General features: G+C 45.7%; 1 protein-coding gene across 2 annotated transcripts in view; it reads left to right on the top strand.

Moving 5' to 3' along the window:
* The window catches only part of glra2 (glycine receptor, alpha 2), an 18,276-nt gene extending 203 nt beyond the window's left edge, over positions 1-18,073 (top strand). The window contains exons 1-9 of one of the 2 annotated variants that reach the window (XM_072686696.1): positions 1-312; positions 1,801-1,934; positions 5,050-5,117; positions 7,193-7,416; positions 8,620-8,702; positions 8,940-9,077; positions 9,164-9,378; positions 12,125-12,274; positions 13,286-18,073. The exon at positions 1-312 is cut by the window's left edge and continues 203 nt beyond it. In XM_072686696.1, coding sequence (XP_072542797.1) covers positions 200-312; positions 1,801-1,934; positions 5,050-5,117; positions 7,193-7,416; positions 8,620-8,702; positions 8,940-9,077; positions 9,164-9,378; positions 12,125-12,274; positions 13,286-13,561 — 1,401 coding nt within the window. In that variant the 5' untranslated portion in view covers positions 1-199 and the 3' untranslated portion in view covers positions 13,562-18,073. Of the gene's footprint in view, positions 313-1,800; positions 1,935-5,049; positions 5,118-5,197; positions 5,266-7,192; positions 7,417-8,619; positions 8,703-8,939; positions 9,078-9,163; positions 9,379-12,124; positions 12,275-13,285 lie in introns of both variants that reach the window. The other variant, XM_072686694.1, reaches the window with a different exon arrangement.
* The last annotated feature ends 253 nt before the right edge of the window (positions 18,074-18,326 follow it).

Raw genomic sequence — 18,326 nt, 5'->3', positions numbered from 1 at the left:
GAGGATTTTTTTTATTGTTGGAACCCAAACCCCCCCAACCCCCCCAACCCCCCCAACCCCGAGCTGCCCGGGTTTAGAGCTATGATGCTCAGGACTGGATCGGGTCTCGCGCGTTCGGTTCGTCGCTGCTGCGCTTCGGCGCGAAGGAGAGCGAGCGGAAGGCGCGTGTGACGCCCCCCCTCCCCTTTACCGTCTCCGTATGGGAGTCCGTGGAGGCGCGCGGAAGCCCAGAAGACTCACAGGGATGACTCGCGCTGTCCTCCAACTCTTCACAACTTTGTTCGCGTGCATGATCGAGATGGATCACCTCAGGTACGTGACCTGCTCAGGTGCAGCGCTCGCTGCGTGGCGCGAGACAAAAACGCACTTTCAAGGTTACTGGAGAGACTTGGTGGCGCGCGCGGAGAGATGTGTGAACCAAGCAATAAAGACGCGCGCGCCAAACCCAGGTCTGATGATGTGATTAGACGTCATTCAGAAAGGAGAACATCTCGAGCTCGGAGACAGAACCACGGAGCTGGAGCTGCGGGCCGGTTCCATCCACTGAGACCCAGCCAGCCTCCAGCTGCGTGCTCACCTCCACATATCTAGAACCACAAAAAACCGTGTGTGTGTGTGTGTGTGGAACCTTGGTCTAGATATAACTCTAATCGGTAGAGGAGGTTCTTCAAAAACGTTCCTGGAAACCAAAAGTGGTTCCTGTATGACATCACTCCAAAGAACCCTCTGTGCCCCCACCTTTTAAACAGGGCCAATGTGGTTCTCTTTAGAGAACCTAAAGTGTTTTTCCTTTGGAACCAATTAAAGAACACTGGTGCACTTTGGGTTCTTCTGAGGCGTCACGCCAAAGAACCCTGCATGATTCCCTTTTTTAAAAGAGTACACATGTCTGGTTCTTTGAGGAACCAATCACGGTTCTCCCCGTGCGGTGCCTTTTTTAATGGAAATAAGTCTTTCCAAACCCAGTTCTTTAGGGGATCAAACAGGGTTCTGCTATCGCACCACTCCAAAACACCCAGTGATGCGTTTCATCTAAATATTGTTCTTTAGGAACCAAAAGCAGTTCCTCCCTAATGGAACCTTTTTAAAGAACACAGCCCAAACACTTCACTTCACTCTTCACTTCAGAGAACCCTTTAGGAGCATCTACACAGCAAAAAATAACAGAACCAGAGAAGAAGCTTGAGTGGGGTTCTCTCTTTGGAGAACCTTTCAGGTAGGTGGTTTTAATGGACCCATTTTGGAGAATGTTCCACTGCAATGTTCTTGAGGAAACCAGAAGAGCTTCCTCTGCCTCTCTGCAGAGACCCGGGGGTGGTGTTCCAGCCGCTCCAGGGTCTCGGTTCTCCAGGTCGTTCATCTCCAGCTCTGACCCCTGTCCCCCAGGGTGAGGGACGCTCAACCGACACGAGCACCAAAGCGCGGCGAGAGGAAGCGAGCGCTGTGGTCAGACCGTGGCTCCTCCTGGACTGGGTTAGCAGTAGCCGCAGCAGGTCTGGAGACAGTAATAACTATAGAGAGGAATATAAATAGTGCTGGGCTTAGATGGCTTCTGTCCTGCCAAATTAGTTTTTGCTCATCAGAGAGAGAGAGCGAGAGCGAGAGAGAGAGAGAGAGAGAGAGAGAGAGCTCTGTGTGGGCACTGACGAACGCGTGTGAGGAAATAGTGGCGTTCTCACAGTCCAGGGCTGTGGGCGGCCGAGCAGAAGTAAACCCGTCATTAGAGAAGTGTACCCTGGTCCTCGTGAGGAACGCTTTCACACGAAGCTAAATGAACGTTCTCTCCCACTGTGCTGACAGGATACTGTTAGCGAAGGAGCATGACCGCTCATCTACACGAGGCTCCCCTTCAACCATGTCCCCTTCGGACTTCCTGGACAAGCTGATGGGCAAAACGTCCGGCTACGACGCACGGATAAGACCCAACTTCAAAGGTATGGAGACCCGTTACCTGGTTGCATCAGTTGAGCTTGAACGAGGCTTTTTACTGCATGACAGCGAAGATCAGATTAATCACTGTGTTATTTTAACCCAGGAATTCTGTTAACTATATGGACAAAAGTATTGGGACACCTGCTTATCCATTGTTTCTTCTGAAATCAAGGGAACTCCACAGCTCAATGCTGGGGGGCTTTATACCCCTCCAGCCCACGCCTGGCATTAGGCAGCATGGATGTTGATCTGCTCCAGAGAGTCCTATTCTATTGGCAGTACTTCTTCTCTACAGAGACTAGACAAGCTGTGTGTGTGGATTTGTACACTGTGTCAGCAATGGGTGCATCTTAAACCATAGCTGAATGCGTTCATTAGAAGGGGTGTCCACAAACTTTTGTCCATATAGTGTATTTGGGATCTATCACGAGTTCTTCAGTATCTAGTAACTAAACTAACATATGAGTGAAAGATTTGATTACTGTGATGTTCTGAGCGCTCGCCTCTCTGAGAGAAGGTGGATATTCCAACAGTGATCTGTTAGCAGTAAATCTTCACTAACCAGCTTCCAACCAACCCACACATTCTCCAATTACAATCATGATGACCTATCGAGGCTCCGCCCACAAATGTGCTTGTCCTCATTAGATTTACTGGGATTTCTGCCAGTGTTCTACCAGTCCCCATCACACACTCAACAACCAATCTCAATCCCTGCCCCATCCTCACTAACTAACTGCAATCCAGCCCTCACCAACCCCATCTCCACACCACACTCCTAAACCAACCTACATCCTAGTCCCACTTCCATTACCTCTCTCCAGAGCAGAAAGAGAGATGACCTTAATGCTTGGAAAGAAATCCACAGGCCTTCTAAAAACGTTTGGAGACTGTGACAGTAGCTGGGAATGATAAGAAAATATGGAAATGCCAAATTCCAAATCTCCACCTGACAAAAAGGACATCTCACACACACACACACACACACACCATTCTGGAGCTTAGGTTGGTGGGCAGGTCATGTTTGGTAAACAGTTGGTCAGCTTTGGCCTCCAGCCTTGGCTCCTTTCACTTCTGGAAGCATCCATTGCTCTGGCACTCACACCTCCAGCACACCTCCATTTTCACACCTCCACAACATGCCACGTCTGCTCACTCGTCACTGTTCACCGATCATGTCAAACTCCCACTCCTGTCCCAGTAATTCCCAGCTGGTCTTCTCGCTGACCATCTGAGGCCATTATGGGAACATGATGTTCTGCTAGGTTATCTGGATGATTTATCCTCGATGCTCACTGGTGGCACCTCACAACACCTCAGTCCCACCTTCTGTAACTGGCACTAGTTCACTAGCATCTTGACCTGTCTTAACCCGACCAATCTCAATATGACCTTTATAAACTGGCACCATCTCAACCCCACCTTTTGAAATTTGCACCAGTCAACCCAGCCTTAATAAACTGGCACCATCTCAACCCCACCTTTTGAAATTTGCACCAGTCAACCCCACCTTCAGTGACTGTTGTCAATTTGATTCCCAAAAATGGGCACCAGTCTAAATCCTATTTCCAGTAATCCTCCCACAGTGCTGCATCTAAAGTCTACAGATACAACCAGTACAAGTCCCACATCGACTGGGACCAGCCTCAACCTGTCTACTGTCAACCCCCCCCCTCCCCTCAGAAATGGCTCCAATCTTAAATCCTGCCCTGAATTCCACCTTCATTCACCAGTATGAATGTTGCTTCAGCCCCCAGTAACCAGTACAAAAGACCCCCACTTGCTCTGCATACAGCACCTTACAGCGTTTGAAGTGTCTGATCATAATGCATGACCCAGTTCTGTTTACCAAGCTGTTTTCTTTCACCACAGTCTGCACTGACGCTGCCTGTACCCACGCTGAGGCAAATATTAATACAGAGTGGTATGTAATATTAATAAAGCCTCCGCAGAAGGAGAGCGCCAGTCAGGTTCACTTCACACGCTGCTGCCGACGCCGTTCTCACTCTGGAAGCAGAGAGCTGCTTTTTTGTCACTTCAAACTACAGTCGGGCCGTGGTGCGGTTCAGAAGCTGCAGGAGCAGAACTGCAGTACTGACGCCCAGATCCTACCTCACCTTCAGTTAGTTAAGCAGGCAGCTTCTCACCTGTCCAGCTGACGTCCACTAGGAGCGCAGTAAGTGTTAGCATGTCCGAGTGTGATCCACCTGGAAATTTCAGCTGCTAAAACCACATTATTTCTCGAGAGCTTCAGCCAGTGTGGTTTAGGACCGGATTCCTTCTGGACTGATGTGTTTGGGTATGACAGGGTTTCATCCTCTCACAGCAGAAATGATACCATCATCAATCTGCCAGGCCCAGCAGCCTTTAGATAGATCATTATTCATCAAGGGATGGACTGTAACCTTCATTTCTTTGTGCGAGATGGATTTTATTGATATGGACAAATTGTGAAAGGTCAGTCGGGTTATCTAGAGGACATTTTGATTGGACATTGTTAGTCAGAATGCTGGCAGTTCGTCAGTGATGTACCTAAAATTGATTTTTAAGGCTTCCAGATTGAATAGGTTTAAGATAGCAACCATTTGTGACCCTTAATTGGTGTAAGTGCTGTTGATACCTCCTGGCAGCATAACTGTAATATCTGCAAATGAATAATTCTGGAAATGGTGTGGAGATGAATGATGATGGTGGAGTTCTGATTAAAAAACCAGGCCACCGTGAGTCATGTTTTGTAAATGGGTTTGCTATTCCACACTGTGCAGAAGTCTTAGACAGTGATGAAGACAAACTCCTACCTCTCAGATAATATCACTGAAAGATCCGAACAGTTATGTTTGTCACTGTCAGAGCAAAACCTTGGATTTCCAAAATGTTCCAACCTTCTCGAATTCCAGTGTCAAATGGTTTCATTTTTAATAATTTTGCAATTTCACATTTCTGTCAGTTCTTTCATTATTGCAGTTTTAACTCAAATGCTTTTGTGTGGCGATATTTTATCAAACCGCAGTACCGTCAATTCCTAGAACGGTTCCTCTGTGGGGCAACAGGACTGGTTCTAGTGTTCCACAGCTGTTCTGTTTTTACCTCCACATCACTCTCATTCCATTTCCACAGGTCCGCCTGTAAACGTCACCTGCAATATTTTTATCAACAGCTTCGGCTCCGTGACCGAGACGACCATGGTAAGCCTGTCGCCAACTTGCCTCTCCTGTGAATTACTAAAAGAGATGTCAATGTGTGGTTTATCGCCCCCTACCTGCAGGTCCCCCTGTAAACGTCACCTGCAACATATTTATCAACAGCTTTGGTTCTATAGCTGAAACTACCATGGTGAGTTAGGCATCGCAGCAAGCCCCCGCCCCTTCATTTCAGACCCCCTGCCATCTAGCATCTGACTTGCTGCTAACATCTGCTAACACGTACTTAAGACTTTCTTTGTATACTTTATTTCCAAGACTTTTTGCGTGTTTGCTTTTCACATTTTCATACAACATGACTGAGCTTGCACTGGTCTATTGGCGGGGCCTCAGGGAAGCCTATCGTACTCGCACTAGCCGCCTCGGATCAAACGGCTATTGCAAACCACTTAGGGCAATATTTGATTGTTGTCTCCTTACGCTACATGCACATTCGCTAAATTATTTTTGTGTTAATAATTCACACAGCAGCTGGCAGCAAATGATTCACTGTAATTGCCAGAAGAACCTTTGGGGCCCCGTGTCTTAGGGCCTGTGATTCAAGCAGATTGATTAGTGTAATGCCCCGAAATGGCCAAGCGCTTCAGGGGTAAACAGTTACCGACCCAGAGCGGAGCGTCGCTCTGCTCTTCAAAGGCACGCTATTACAACCACGTTATCGGTCTGATCCAAATCCATCTCCAGTGGATAGTCAGACCGAATGAGCCTGATAAAGCCTGAATCTAATCATAATTATGTTTACAGACAACTGCGGATCATATCTGTCAGGGATTCCCGTGCTCGAAGGACCGCCAATAAACTTTCCAAACCAAGAGTGGAAAATGTTGATGAAAATTGTCTCAGCTCCCTTTAATGAAGTGCCTGCATGTTCAAATACTAACAGCATTCTTTAGGATTAATTAATCTGCAGCCAATCACTAAACGCTCCTAATCTGGAGATGGGACGTGCGTTCTATCTATGTAGAGTCATCACTAACCGCTTGTGCTACTGTGCTAATGTTTTTTATAATTTATAATCCAGGAATTAGTATCTTAAAAAAAAACTGAACAAACTTTATCCGAGCCAACTATGAGAGGGTTAGTGAGTCATGTGCCACCCTCTTAACTAAACATGGGCACTCCCTGCACCCAGCAGAAGAAAGGTCATGGTGGTGAAAGTGATAGAACAGTGTGAAAACTGCAGGTCACTGGATTCACTCTAGAAATCAGTTAGTGCAACTTTAATAAAGAGGATAATCCATCACCTGTCCAACTAATCTTCACTCCGCTACCGTATCACCATGTAGGACATGCCTTAGTCAGCACCTCCACACAGTTCTACAACCCAGAGGTGGGTTCTAACTGGTTCTGTTTACTCTGTACTCCAGAACAATTACTTACCATGGTGAGGCGGCCTTTAGTGTTTGAGCTGCAGAAATTAGAACCTGAGAAGTTCTCAGATAAAGCTCCAACAATTGCAGTTTTTCTAAAACCAGGTTTAAAACAGTTCTATTCACACAAGCCGAGAATATGTTTTAATGTTGGTGATTAATTTCACCAAATTATAGTTCCTCAATAACTGGCCTTGTACAGCGTCACAGTCCAAACTGGCCCACTGTGCAGCCTGTGGATCTCCAGCTCCACGCCGGTGCTGAGCCAATCAAACTCAGGGTCTTCTTGTCTGTTACTGTAATTCTTATCTTATTTTGATATCAAATCTTTGTTAGATGTAGAAATTCAATGTCGAAATTGAAGGGTAGAGCACTTCTCAATCAGCCAATCAGATCACATGGACAGAGTAATTGCTATATTGCTGGATCATTTCTAACCTTTAAAATCAATCCGGCTGTTTTGTTACTGTACTTTTAAGACTAGTATATGTAAATGAGCTCTGCTCTGATAGGCTGTCCCGTAGTGCACCTCGTTTGAAAAGCAGCCAAATCAGAAAAACACCCTTTATAAGTTCAGCAGGAGTAGGTGGGCTAAACCGCACTAGCTGGTGATATTAACTCTGCTGTGCTGTGTTGGAAGCCGGATCTCTCCGGATCTGCGCGTTAATGCTCTTTGCGTGAACTCCTCAGGACTACAGAGTGAACATCTTCCTGAGGCAGAAGTGGAACGACCCCCGGCTTGCCTACAGCGAGTACCCGGACCCCTCGTTGGACCTGGACCCATCCATGTTGGATTCCATCTGGAAACCTGACCTGTTCTTCGCCAATGAGAAAGGAGCCAACTTCCATGACGTTACCACTGACAACAAGCTCCTGAGGATCTCCAAGGATGGAACGGTTCTCTACAGCATCAGGTACGGATGGAGGCTGATGGGCTGATGGGACTGAATCATTAGAAGCTAAAATCAGAAAATTGACGGAGGACAAAGATGTTCTCCTCTAAAAAGTGAGGGAGTTACTGAAGACGAGAAAACTCAGGGCCAATATGGTGACGGTCAGGTCATACTGACAGTCAGAAACGAAGAAAACACCAATAAACCAATAAACCAATGAACCAGTAACCTTCAGGCAGACTGCAAAGTCACGTACAGCACAGTGCTACATCCCGTCACTGCTCTCTAGCTGAAACGTAGAATAATAGATTTCAAATAAGTTACAGTGTTTACAAAAACTCCTCATTTTAAGTTAATGTTACTGTTTTCAGTATTTTTTCAGTTTTCTCTGTTTTTGCTGATCTAATGTAAGAGCCTGAACTCTGAAAAAGGAAAAATGCGCTGTAGACTGATTACCAATTAATGCTGACGAGAACGGCCCTCTGCTTTGAAGAGAGGAACAGTATTAATGGATTTGAGGAAATGAGATGAAATCTCAGCGACTGCGGCTGCAGGTAGCGCCCGTGGAGAGCACTAGCTTCATAGAGCATTCGTAAGCAATTATTTCAGGTGACTCTGACAGTAACAGTGTGTATGAAGTGGCTTAGGGGGTCTGATTCACAGCGGTGGGTCCTCTATCCAGCAGCACAGGAGTGATGCAGAAGGCCCAGTCCGGCCGCTAGAGGAGGAGTTTGGAAAAGACTCTAAAAACTATCCATTCAGGAACAGTTTAGAGTCAGTTCCCTTACAATCAGGTGCTTCAGAGTCAGTTTGTTCAGAACCGGTTCATTTTGAATCAGTCTGTTCTGAATCAGTTCATTCAGAATCAGTCCTGAATCAGTTGGTGGAGCACTTAGACTTACATCTACCAATGGTAGATGTAGATGTAGATACATGTAGACCAATAGTGTGGGTGAGAAGGCGGAGCTTAAACAGACGTGTTTAAAGCTGTACAGAATGGGTGGCGACTGTAGAAGCAAACATCAAGAACATCTCACACAGCTTAGACCCCTAACCCCAAAAAACAGGACAGGTCTGGGATAAAGTGAACACTGCTACTGCAGGATGGGTTAACGAGGGTTCCTGTAACTGTACTTTCAGAGTGGCTACATCAACCTACAGCTGTAAACATCTTCACACCAGCATTCACACCACAGTAAAATGCTCACTGGTCCTCTCCCGCAGGCTGACCTTAATCCTGTCCTGCCCGATGGATCTAAAGAACTTCCCCATGGACGTGCAGACCTGCACCATGCAGCTGGAGAGTTGTACGTAATCACCTTTAATGTTGTCCAGCAGCAGTTAGCTCCTCGCTCAGCGCTGCGGCTCTAATAACGGCCTGCTGACTGAGGGTTTAGAGAATGTTAGTGTGAACAGATGAAGCACTTTCATGACATTTTGCTGAAGCGAATCTTCTCCTTCAGCTTGATCTAAAGAGCAGTGATCATAATGCTAACCCAACCGCCCAGAGCAACGGAATAACGGTGCGCTGCTTTGCTCTGCAGTCGGCTACACGATGAACGACCTGATTTTTGAGTGGCTGGACGAGGGGCCTGTGCAGGTAGCCGAGGGTCTGACCCTTCCTCAGTTCATCATGAGAGAGGAGAAGGAGCTGGGCTACTGCACCAAACACTACAACACAGGTCAGGACACAGCGCTAATGCTAACCACGAAGGTTTGGCCCTGAGGTTCTGTTTAACCGGGCTGGTTCTTTGTGTTCTGCTCTCAGGTAAGTTCACCTGCATTGAGGTGAAGTTTAAGCTGGAGAGGCAGATGGGTTACTACCTGATCCAGATGTACATCCCTAGCCTGCTCATCGTCATCCTATCCTGGGTCTCTTTCTGGATCAACATGGACGCCGCTCCTGCCCGCGTGGCCCTGGGCATCACCACCGTCCTCACCATGACCACACAGAGCTCCGGCTCCAGAGCATCACTGCCCAAGGTAGGCCTACACTCCACACATCAACCCCCTCCCTCAAAGGTGCCACTTCATTGGTGTTTCTAATAAAGCGGCCAGTGAGAGTACCTAGAAAATAGATGGGGGTAATAAACTGGCAACTCAGTGGATGAATGTAGGACTGGACTGGCATCCAGCACAGCTGGTGGTTAACCCTGCTTCCCAATGGGATTCTTTTGTGAAATGGTCCAATCCTGGGACCTGGGAGCCTTCTGGAGAGGCTGAGGGTAATCCAGCGACGCCTCATTCTTCAAAGAGGGTGTAAAAGTGTTCTAATCCTTTTGGAGGATTCGGCTCCCGGCTGTTGATTTACAGCTGTGTAACTCATGTTCACAATCTGCATATTCATGTAGTTCAATATTGACCTTCTATGTAAGGAGTCATTAAGAGTGTAATTATCGGGAACTCTGCCGGCACGCTGTTAATGAGCCAAGCGTGAAATTGTGAGCTGGTGATCGTTAAGTGTGATTTGCACACGTCAATCAATACGATCAATATGGTGGTATTTGTAAAAGGACAGTTACATAAAGCTAAACAACAGGCCTGAGAGCACGGGTTCCTCTTTCTGGGCTGGGATGATGGCTCATTATTGTCAGATAGTGCTGGAACTGAGCTGATGTGTCACCGGTACACACGTAAAAGGGTTCCCTAAGGGTTCTTTAGTAGAGTCAGTCAGTAGGGACCAAACACTATTGCTGTAAAATCAGAGAACCATTTTCCTAGTTTTTGAGAAACAGCGATGGTTCAACTAAGAACCATGACAATTTAAAGAACCATCTGGCTTCTTAAATGTTTCTGTATGTAAGGAAGGAAAGCGTCGTAGAGTGTGCATCTGCAGAACAGACGTAGTATGTCCAAAAAAAGAAAAAAAGGGGGTTCTTCAGTTCTTCATAGGTTCTGTATAGAACCCTTTGGATGTTAAATTGATTCTTATATATGGAAGGAAACACTCCATATATATATATATATATATATAGAGAGAGAGAGAGAGAGAGTAGATTGTTCTATAGATAGAGCTGTTTCAAAAAGGTTAAAGGGTTCTTTAAAAAGGGTTCTTTAAAAATAAGGCAGATTTGGATACTTAAATGGTTCTTTGTCAGGTTAAGGAGTTTGCATTCTTTGCATTCATGGAAAACCTTTGGTCTACACTACCTTAAAAATGCATCAAAACATGTTCCACTGTAGTAATGACATTATCACAATAGCAATGAATCCTTTCTGCTCCAAAAATTGTTACTTAAGAGTTTTCAGTTCTATACACAACCATTTGTCTCACGCAAGAACCCTTTAAGAACCCTTTCAAGAGTGTATCACTGACCGGTTGGAGGTCAGACCTGTCCAGCTTGGTACGACGGCCAGAAACGACAAACATAGCAGAAATGTGACGGACAGACACAGTTTCCTTTGTTGCAAACAGACCTGATTCTACTGAGACTGAGGTTCACTGAGCTCCAACGTTCTGCTACTCCAAAGCCTGTTAGAAGCACTTTAGGAGCAGTGAGTCATCGCTCACATCAGTGATCAGTCCGAATCCCACACGCCGGATTGCACATGACCCAAGAGTCCTACGTTACGTCAGAACCTCAAATCAAAGGAGCATGTGCTGATGAATATTTAGTGAGGAGGCTTTAGAGGGCGTGAAACAAAAGGCCGGGAGCGCGAGAGCAGGCCGGGAGCGTGAGAGCAGGCCGGGTTTGTTTGTGTTTGTTTGTGCCGCATTGTTTTCCGAGAGGAACCGACGGCCAGCTCTGTTTAACCTTGCCTCAAAGGCTGTGACGGTTCAGAACCAGGGGCTCGGCTGTTTGTCCAGACTGATCATTGGTTTGCCCCTGAATTCAATTTAGCGCTCATAAATGTAAGGAATAAATGCATGTGTCATTATGTTAATCTGATTTTCAAGTGATCATTCGGAAATGAAGGCGCTCGTTACTCGACAGCCAATAACGCCGTAATCACGGCATGCTTTGATTACAAACTGGAGATGTATAATAGCATATGCAGATGAGCGTGGGCGAACGTGGCAGCAGTATAATGGAGCATTAGAGCCATGGATGTGTTATTTTCTCTCAGACGTTGCGCGACTTCGTGAGAGAGGTGATGGAGAAAACTTGGCCTCCTCAGACAGAGCATCCGTTCTGTGATCAAAATCCCCATTCATCAGGAAATCCCAGTTTTAGAACGAGTGAATTTGAGCCGAATGAAAGAGAGAGAGATTTTTTTTTGTCAGATGAGTGAATTTAAGTCAGGAATTGCACTGTTCCATAAAAGCATTTCTGCAAATTAGACGAGATCATTTACATTTACAGCATTTAGCTGAGGCTCTTATCCAGAGCAACTTACAAGGTTACTCGTATTACAGAGGAGGGTCAGTGTAGTGTTAGGAGTCTTACCCAGGGACTCTTATTGGTGTAGCGCAGCACAGTCACCCAGACCGGGAATCGAACCCCAGTCTCCCACATGGAGTAATAGCTCACTGGCAGGTAGTGGTGTTATCTGTCGCACCATTTAATCATCTAATGGTTCTGTGTCTTATTATGCCTAATTGAATTTATTGGAGATCTCTTGAAGATCCTTTTTTGAGACTGAATTACGCAGCTACACTAAAATATCCTGGACTGTAAACTGAATGCACAGCCGTGACAATAACAGGAAGAATTTGCATGAGAAATGTACAGAATAACACAACGCAGCACAACGCAGCTCTGAAGACGTGACGTTTGTTCCTGAACAGGTTTCGTATGTGAAGGCTATAGACATCTGGATGGCCGTGTGTCTGCTGTTCGTCTTCGCTGCTTTGCTGGAATACGCAGGAGTAAACTTTGTATCCAGGCAACAGAAAGAGTTCCTGCGGCTGAAGCGAAGGCAAAAGCGAAATCTCAAGGTACGAACACTGATCTAATAACGTGAAACAGAAGCAAGAAGTCCAAACAGCAGGCTGACACGCTGAGGCTGATCTCCAGCACCAGCGCTAATGTTCAGGGACAAGGTGCGAGCGTCAGCGCAGCCTTATGAAAGGCCTGAAACTCGGTGGCAGATTTGCGAGCCGCCTGCTCTCCGAGTTCAGCAGCCCTGCCGTCTCGGGACCAGGACACTGCACGAGTGTTTGAGCTTTTCCTGATGATGCAAGACACCATCATTTGGCAGCCAGTCAATTTGTCGCTGCTCAAAGACTAAATCAAGCGGTGCCTGCTAAAAGGGATAAGCATTATCCTCACAGACAGGGAAGCATTAACTCTAAAGTAATGAATAATTTACCCATTCAAAAGTGGTCTCTGGCTTAATAACCAACTGCCTGGACCTCGGGATTCGAAGCGGTTGTCTAAGAAAATACACACGGAGCTGAAGCGGCATCGGGGTATATATGCAAAGCGCTAGCAGTGCATGCCACGGTACTGCGACTGCAAATAGAGCAGGGAAGCCCGAGTTCTTCTTAAGAGCTCTTCACCCTGCGAGAGACAGCGGCTCAGACGCCGGAATTGATGCTGCAGAAAAATCATCCCTTTCTCCACCTCAGGTAAACCACAATAAACAGCGTTAAAGGGGCAAATAATGAGGCCAGCCTGGGTTATTAAAAAGTGCGCCAGGCTGTCCTTAAATAAATGAAAACCCTTCAGGACGCGTCTGCGACCCTGCAGGCTGCAGAAAGTTTCAGGCACAACACCTGATTCCAGCAAACAAACAGCCAAAGAAAGAAACAGCGCAGGGTTAAGACAGATGCCTCCTTCTGCTCGTTAAGACCTGGCTTCTTTATTCATGAATTAAAACTGCATGCTCCTTTAGGAGGAGGTAGCCCGTGGCAGAGCGCGTTGGGTTCGCGTGTTCTGATTGTTTTGCGTCCCGTTGAGAGTTCCAGCTGAATGATGGCTCCTCTTTGCTGTTGCTTCCTTTCCAGGAGGAAGAGCTGAGGGAGGGACGTTTCCACTTCTCCGGCTACAGCATGGCTCCGTGTATGAAGGACGGCACGGTGGTGAAAAGCGCCACGGTCAACGCCGTCCAGCAGCCCTCCGCCCTGAGGGACAGCGAGCACAACAGGAAGAAGTTTGTGGACAGAGCCAAGAGGATTGACACCATCTCCAGAGCGGCCTTCCCTCTGGCCTTCCTCATCTTTAACATCTTCTACTGGATCACTTACAAAATAATCCGGCACGGCACCGCCGCCAAAGTGTAGCGGCCAAGCATGCCTCAGAACCGGCGGCAGGAAACGGACGTTCTCCGTCGCTTCTTTGGAGAAACGGCAACAAGAAAGAGCTGAGTGTAGGAGGGTGCTGATCTGTGCGGGGGTGTCGTGTTTTCAATCAGGGATAAAGGCATAAACAGGATTTGCGGACTGTGTGATGTGGGACGGTGAATCTGAATGTTCCAAATAGAGCCATTGCGGTACGGCTGAAGAGGAGCAGAACATGTTGGGTAATCTGGAAAAGCTATTCCTTGCAAGTACAGTGCAGTCCAGAAGTAAAGGTACAGCAGCACGGTTCGTTTTGCCACCCTGGATGTGAAATGAAACGAGGACTATGAGGATCAACGCCAGGCTGTAAATGAACGGTATTTAGATCTTTGTTGGGTGAACCATAATCACGGTATTAAAGATAGCTTCCCTTTCCAGTGACCAACAGTAGTAGGACAGATCAGTCAGTCAGTCATCACTTAACAGTATCTGGTTGCAAACCATTGCAGTCCAGACACAGGCATCTTCTCTGGTGATCCTCTGCCAGGCTGGTATTGCAACGTCTTCTCGTTTTTAAGGAGTTAAAACCATGTCATTAGACACTTGAATGCATACATCAGAATTTAACAGTATTATTCTAAATTTGTATCAAAACCTCTGAAAGCAGAAAAGCAGGCAAACTCTGAAACTGCAGTGTACGCTTGAGGGAAGTATGTCTTCACGTTTGAAATGTAGTCTTCTTTAAATAAGCTTTCCAGATAACAGCTTGGCAACTTGCAGACAAGAGTGTGAGAAAGAACTGCGCTATCCCAAGTCATGACAGGCTTGAGATCTCGAGAAAAGAAATAGTTCCTCTTTATTAAATTTGTGAATTTCTAAGGATTTCTGTAGGAACTGATTCTGGGTTTTACTGCTTTTGTCTGCAGGTCACACAAATATTATTTTGAAAGCAAAATAATGTGAATAATAAAAATGTGAATGAACACTTTTTAGAAAAAGAACTTCAGTTCCTACTTCCTCAAGCATTCTTTACAAACCACCTAAACTTAATTCAGTTCAAAATTCTATTTAAAATGTTAATTCCTGAATTCTGACTGTAACTCCAGGTCTACGCTCTCAGTCTGTGGGACAGGAGGTCAGTGCAGTTCAGGTTGGGTGACTGACTTGGCCGGTGAATCACATTCCAGAGCATAGCCCTGAAACACAGTGGTTCTAGAAGCAGGTTTTGGGTCCTGCTACAGGGTGTGGTCAGCAGTGGCTTTTAGAGGCTTCTGTTCACTTCAGGATTCTTCTTCTACTACTGCTACCATCAACTAAGACACGTTGTCCATTTCCACTGGCAGCTGTCCATGCCCATGCACCATGTACAGACGTGGTGGTGCGACCTGGATGCTGAGCAGCCCCTTTGGCCAGAGATGAATCTGTCCGTACGACTTTGTTGAACTCTGAAGGCTTTTATGTACTTTTTAACAATCTGTAACAAACACTGAGACTTACCAACTGAGACGCATCACTGGTTAGCATGTTGTGAGGTCATGCTAGTGCTTTATAATGCTCTATACATTTATGCTACATGCTGGATTTGAAAGGTTAAATGATGCTCCAGTCATCCAGTCCTATGGTCTTCCACAGTCTGCAGGTTTCTGTTGCTAACGCTAACCTCACGAGTTGTGATCTTTCCTCTAAACGATCTACCAATTGATTTTTTTATGCACCTAATGTTTTGGCTCTGTCCGTGACTGATTTATTCTGCGCTCTAGAATCAGCTTTCGTTAGCTCGCTTGTGCATGAACTAACGCTGCAGTGACACACACAGCTGGTCCAACCACTGTCTAGATTAATATTAATGATACAAAGGGCTGTAATTCCTATGTGGTTCACCGAATAAGGATGTAAATACCCACGAATTAAAGTTGACATTCTGCGCCGTTTCATCTCAGATCCAAAGTGCTGGAGCACAGAGCCAAAACAGTAATGTCCAATTACTTATAGATTGCACTGTAAACACAGTTATTGCCAAATTTGATGTAAAAGTATTTGTATGAGCCTCAAACACAACACTAACATTCCAATGGTTTCTACAACCGCAGGGAAGTCCAGTTTTTACAAAATTTCATACAAAAGGATGATTATCGGTTTTATACTGTTGTCTTTTGGCTTCGGACAGTTTGTACGGATACAGTCACAGATCCTTCCTCTCATTAGGCAGAGAAACGTCGCGCACCTATTTTACAGTGCGTGCACATTCGCCAAATCCTTGAGATGTGTGAAGTTCAAATCCAAGGCCACAAGTGAAGCGCTGCGATCGTTGGAACCCTTAAGCCTTAGACGAGACCTATTTCGACTCTATTTCCTCAGACTTCTGATGCAATGTTCAGAGCATTTCTTGTATTGCTTACGTAAACGGCTACAGCTTGTGTCTCAGAACGGCTGGTCTTTTCAACAACACTCCAGAAGTAAACCTTGTAGTCACGAATACCAATGTGTCGTTTGGTGTTTAATTGCTGTGCAGAACATGAAAACGCCCCCCGGGGACATGGTGGGAAACACAAGCTAATAAAACGCCACATATACCCGACATTTTTCATCCTACCTGCTGACCTATTGCTTGCCTGAACATTTTCTAAATGCCACTGCTGGACGTCAGAGAACACCGGAATGGCTGATTCTCCTCGGCAGTGTGGTCAAGGCCTGGTGAGATTTCCCATGAGATTAGCAGTAAGCGACCTTTACTTAATCAATATGTTAGATGAGAAAGCAGCCAACATATCATAGTTTCCAACAGGGGCAGTGTTGCAGCGTCTCTCTGCATGGGTAATCCCTGAGAAAGCAGGCATTTAGAGATTTACTTACCCATTTACTCACCCAATTAAACAGTACTGGGTTTAAGAAAAATGCTGGACGCAAGTTCAGATGAGCTAGCACTGAACGAGCTACCCCTTTTCATCGGTTTGCCTGTTCACTCTGAAATCATTTACAACAGAGGCCAATGAGTACTCGCCGAATTCCCAGAGTAAACATTTGAAATAGGTGTACGGACAATACATACACTGAGGACACCGGAAAAATGAGGCGTATTTTCAGTAGCTTGCTGCCCACACCACTACACTATCCAATTACCACAATTCCTTTTGTATGGAAAACTAGACCCATGTCTGACACAACCAGTTGTACTAGAGATGGAACGATACTACTTTCACTTCCCCGATCCAGAGACTGACATTTTGAGCACTGCCCAAACTAATACAGTAGTTTTCCTTAAAAATCTTCACATGAAAATGAGCTGATTTTAATGGAAGCACCTCAGGTAGGATGAGCATCTATCCATTCCAATCTATCCAGATATGCCTTACAGGCCCATCAGGATTTCCACTAGGATTTCTTTTTTGATTGTTGGTGAAGCATAAAGCTTAATTTTGCAGCAATATTTTTATGTTGGGTATATATTAAATATATTTTTAGGGCGAGAGAAAAGATTGCATCTCCGATTGAAATTGTTCTACATATACCTGAATTAGTCATAAATAAACTGTGAACAGTTACAGCAAAACATTAAAAATAACAATAAAAATATGCTGTTTCACAATACACGCATATCAGGTTGACCAGCAGATGGTGCAATATGTGCTTCGTATCAATTGAAAAAATATCGAAGAGTCCAGTCGAAGATTGGTTGAATTTGTAAGAATTGTTGCAATTGCATTATTTTTAATTCCTAGAGTATTCCTAGAGTAACACAGTATGTGCATGTTGTTTTCTTTCTTCAAAAACACATTCAGTTCAGTATTCAGGAATTCTACAAATGGCCATTGGCTTCTATTATAATCACAGGTGGCAAATCAAGGTCCAGAAAGTAAAAATCCCCCCTGGATCTTGTTCCAACTGCTGCAGCTCTCCTTTTTATTATAAGTGTGTTTTGAATCTAATCATTTTATTCTTCAACCTCAGAGATGCATCAGATAGAGATCAGGTAGAAGAACCATGGAGCGTACTAGAAGAACATCATCTACACTTGGAGAGGGGGAGAGAGGAGCTGTAAGCATGGCATATTGAGTTCTTCAGCCAGCACTTTGGGATGATGGCAGGAGTGGGCATGGAGCAGTGAAAGCACAGGCTAATGGGATTTCAGCACGGCAGCCCAGCAGGAAACCATTACCTTAAGCTGAGAACAAGCAGATAAAAAAATATTAAAAAACCCACCTGGGTCAATTTTGGTGAAATAGAACAGCAGCGTGTACCAAACTGTCAGCTTGGGACGCCAAGTAAACCTACCCTTATCCATTTCAATGCCTCGCAGGCCTGAGAGAACCAGGGCAGTCATATTCCAGCAGGTCAGACCATAAAGGTGTCAATTACAGCACGGATGTCAGGCGGCATAAAGGAAAAGGAAGTAATCGCTCAAGAAGTGACGAGGGTGGCGTCCGCTGGCCTCATTACCATTTATTGTACTTCTGTTTTTATGGCTTTGTATTGATTAAAAGGCTGACTTGGCCAACATGGATTGCTCCTGTGGGTTCTTGATCGAGTCCTTGACCTGCCGTGGCGAAATGAGGTCTTCAGAAAAGCAGATCTGGTGAAATGGAAATGGACAATGTCTGCCGTGCGCAGATGGCATGTGAACGAATTCACACCGGCTCTTAATTGTTTTCAAGGAAATGAAGCTCCTCATACGTCAGGCCTCGCGCCAGACAGTCTGGAAGATGTTATGGTTTCCATGGTAACACCCCCGGCAACCAGCCAGTGAAGAGACATGAACGAGACATGAGCA

The sequence above is a fragment of the Salminus brasiliensis genome, chromosome 8, assembly GCF_030463535.1.
Source record: "Salminus brasiliensis chromosome 8, fSalBra1.hap2, whole genome shotgun sequence".
Classification (NCBI taxonomy): Eukaryota; Metazoa; Chordata; class Actinopteri; order Characiformes; family Bryconidae; genus Salminus; species Salminus brasiliensis.
The sequence above is the reverse complement of the archived record's forward strand: the minus strand, read 5'-3'. Positions and strand labels throughout refer to the sequence as shown.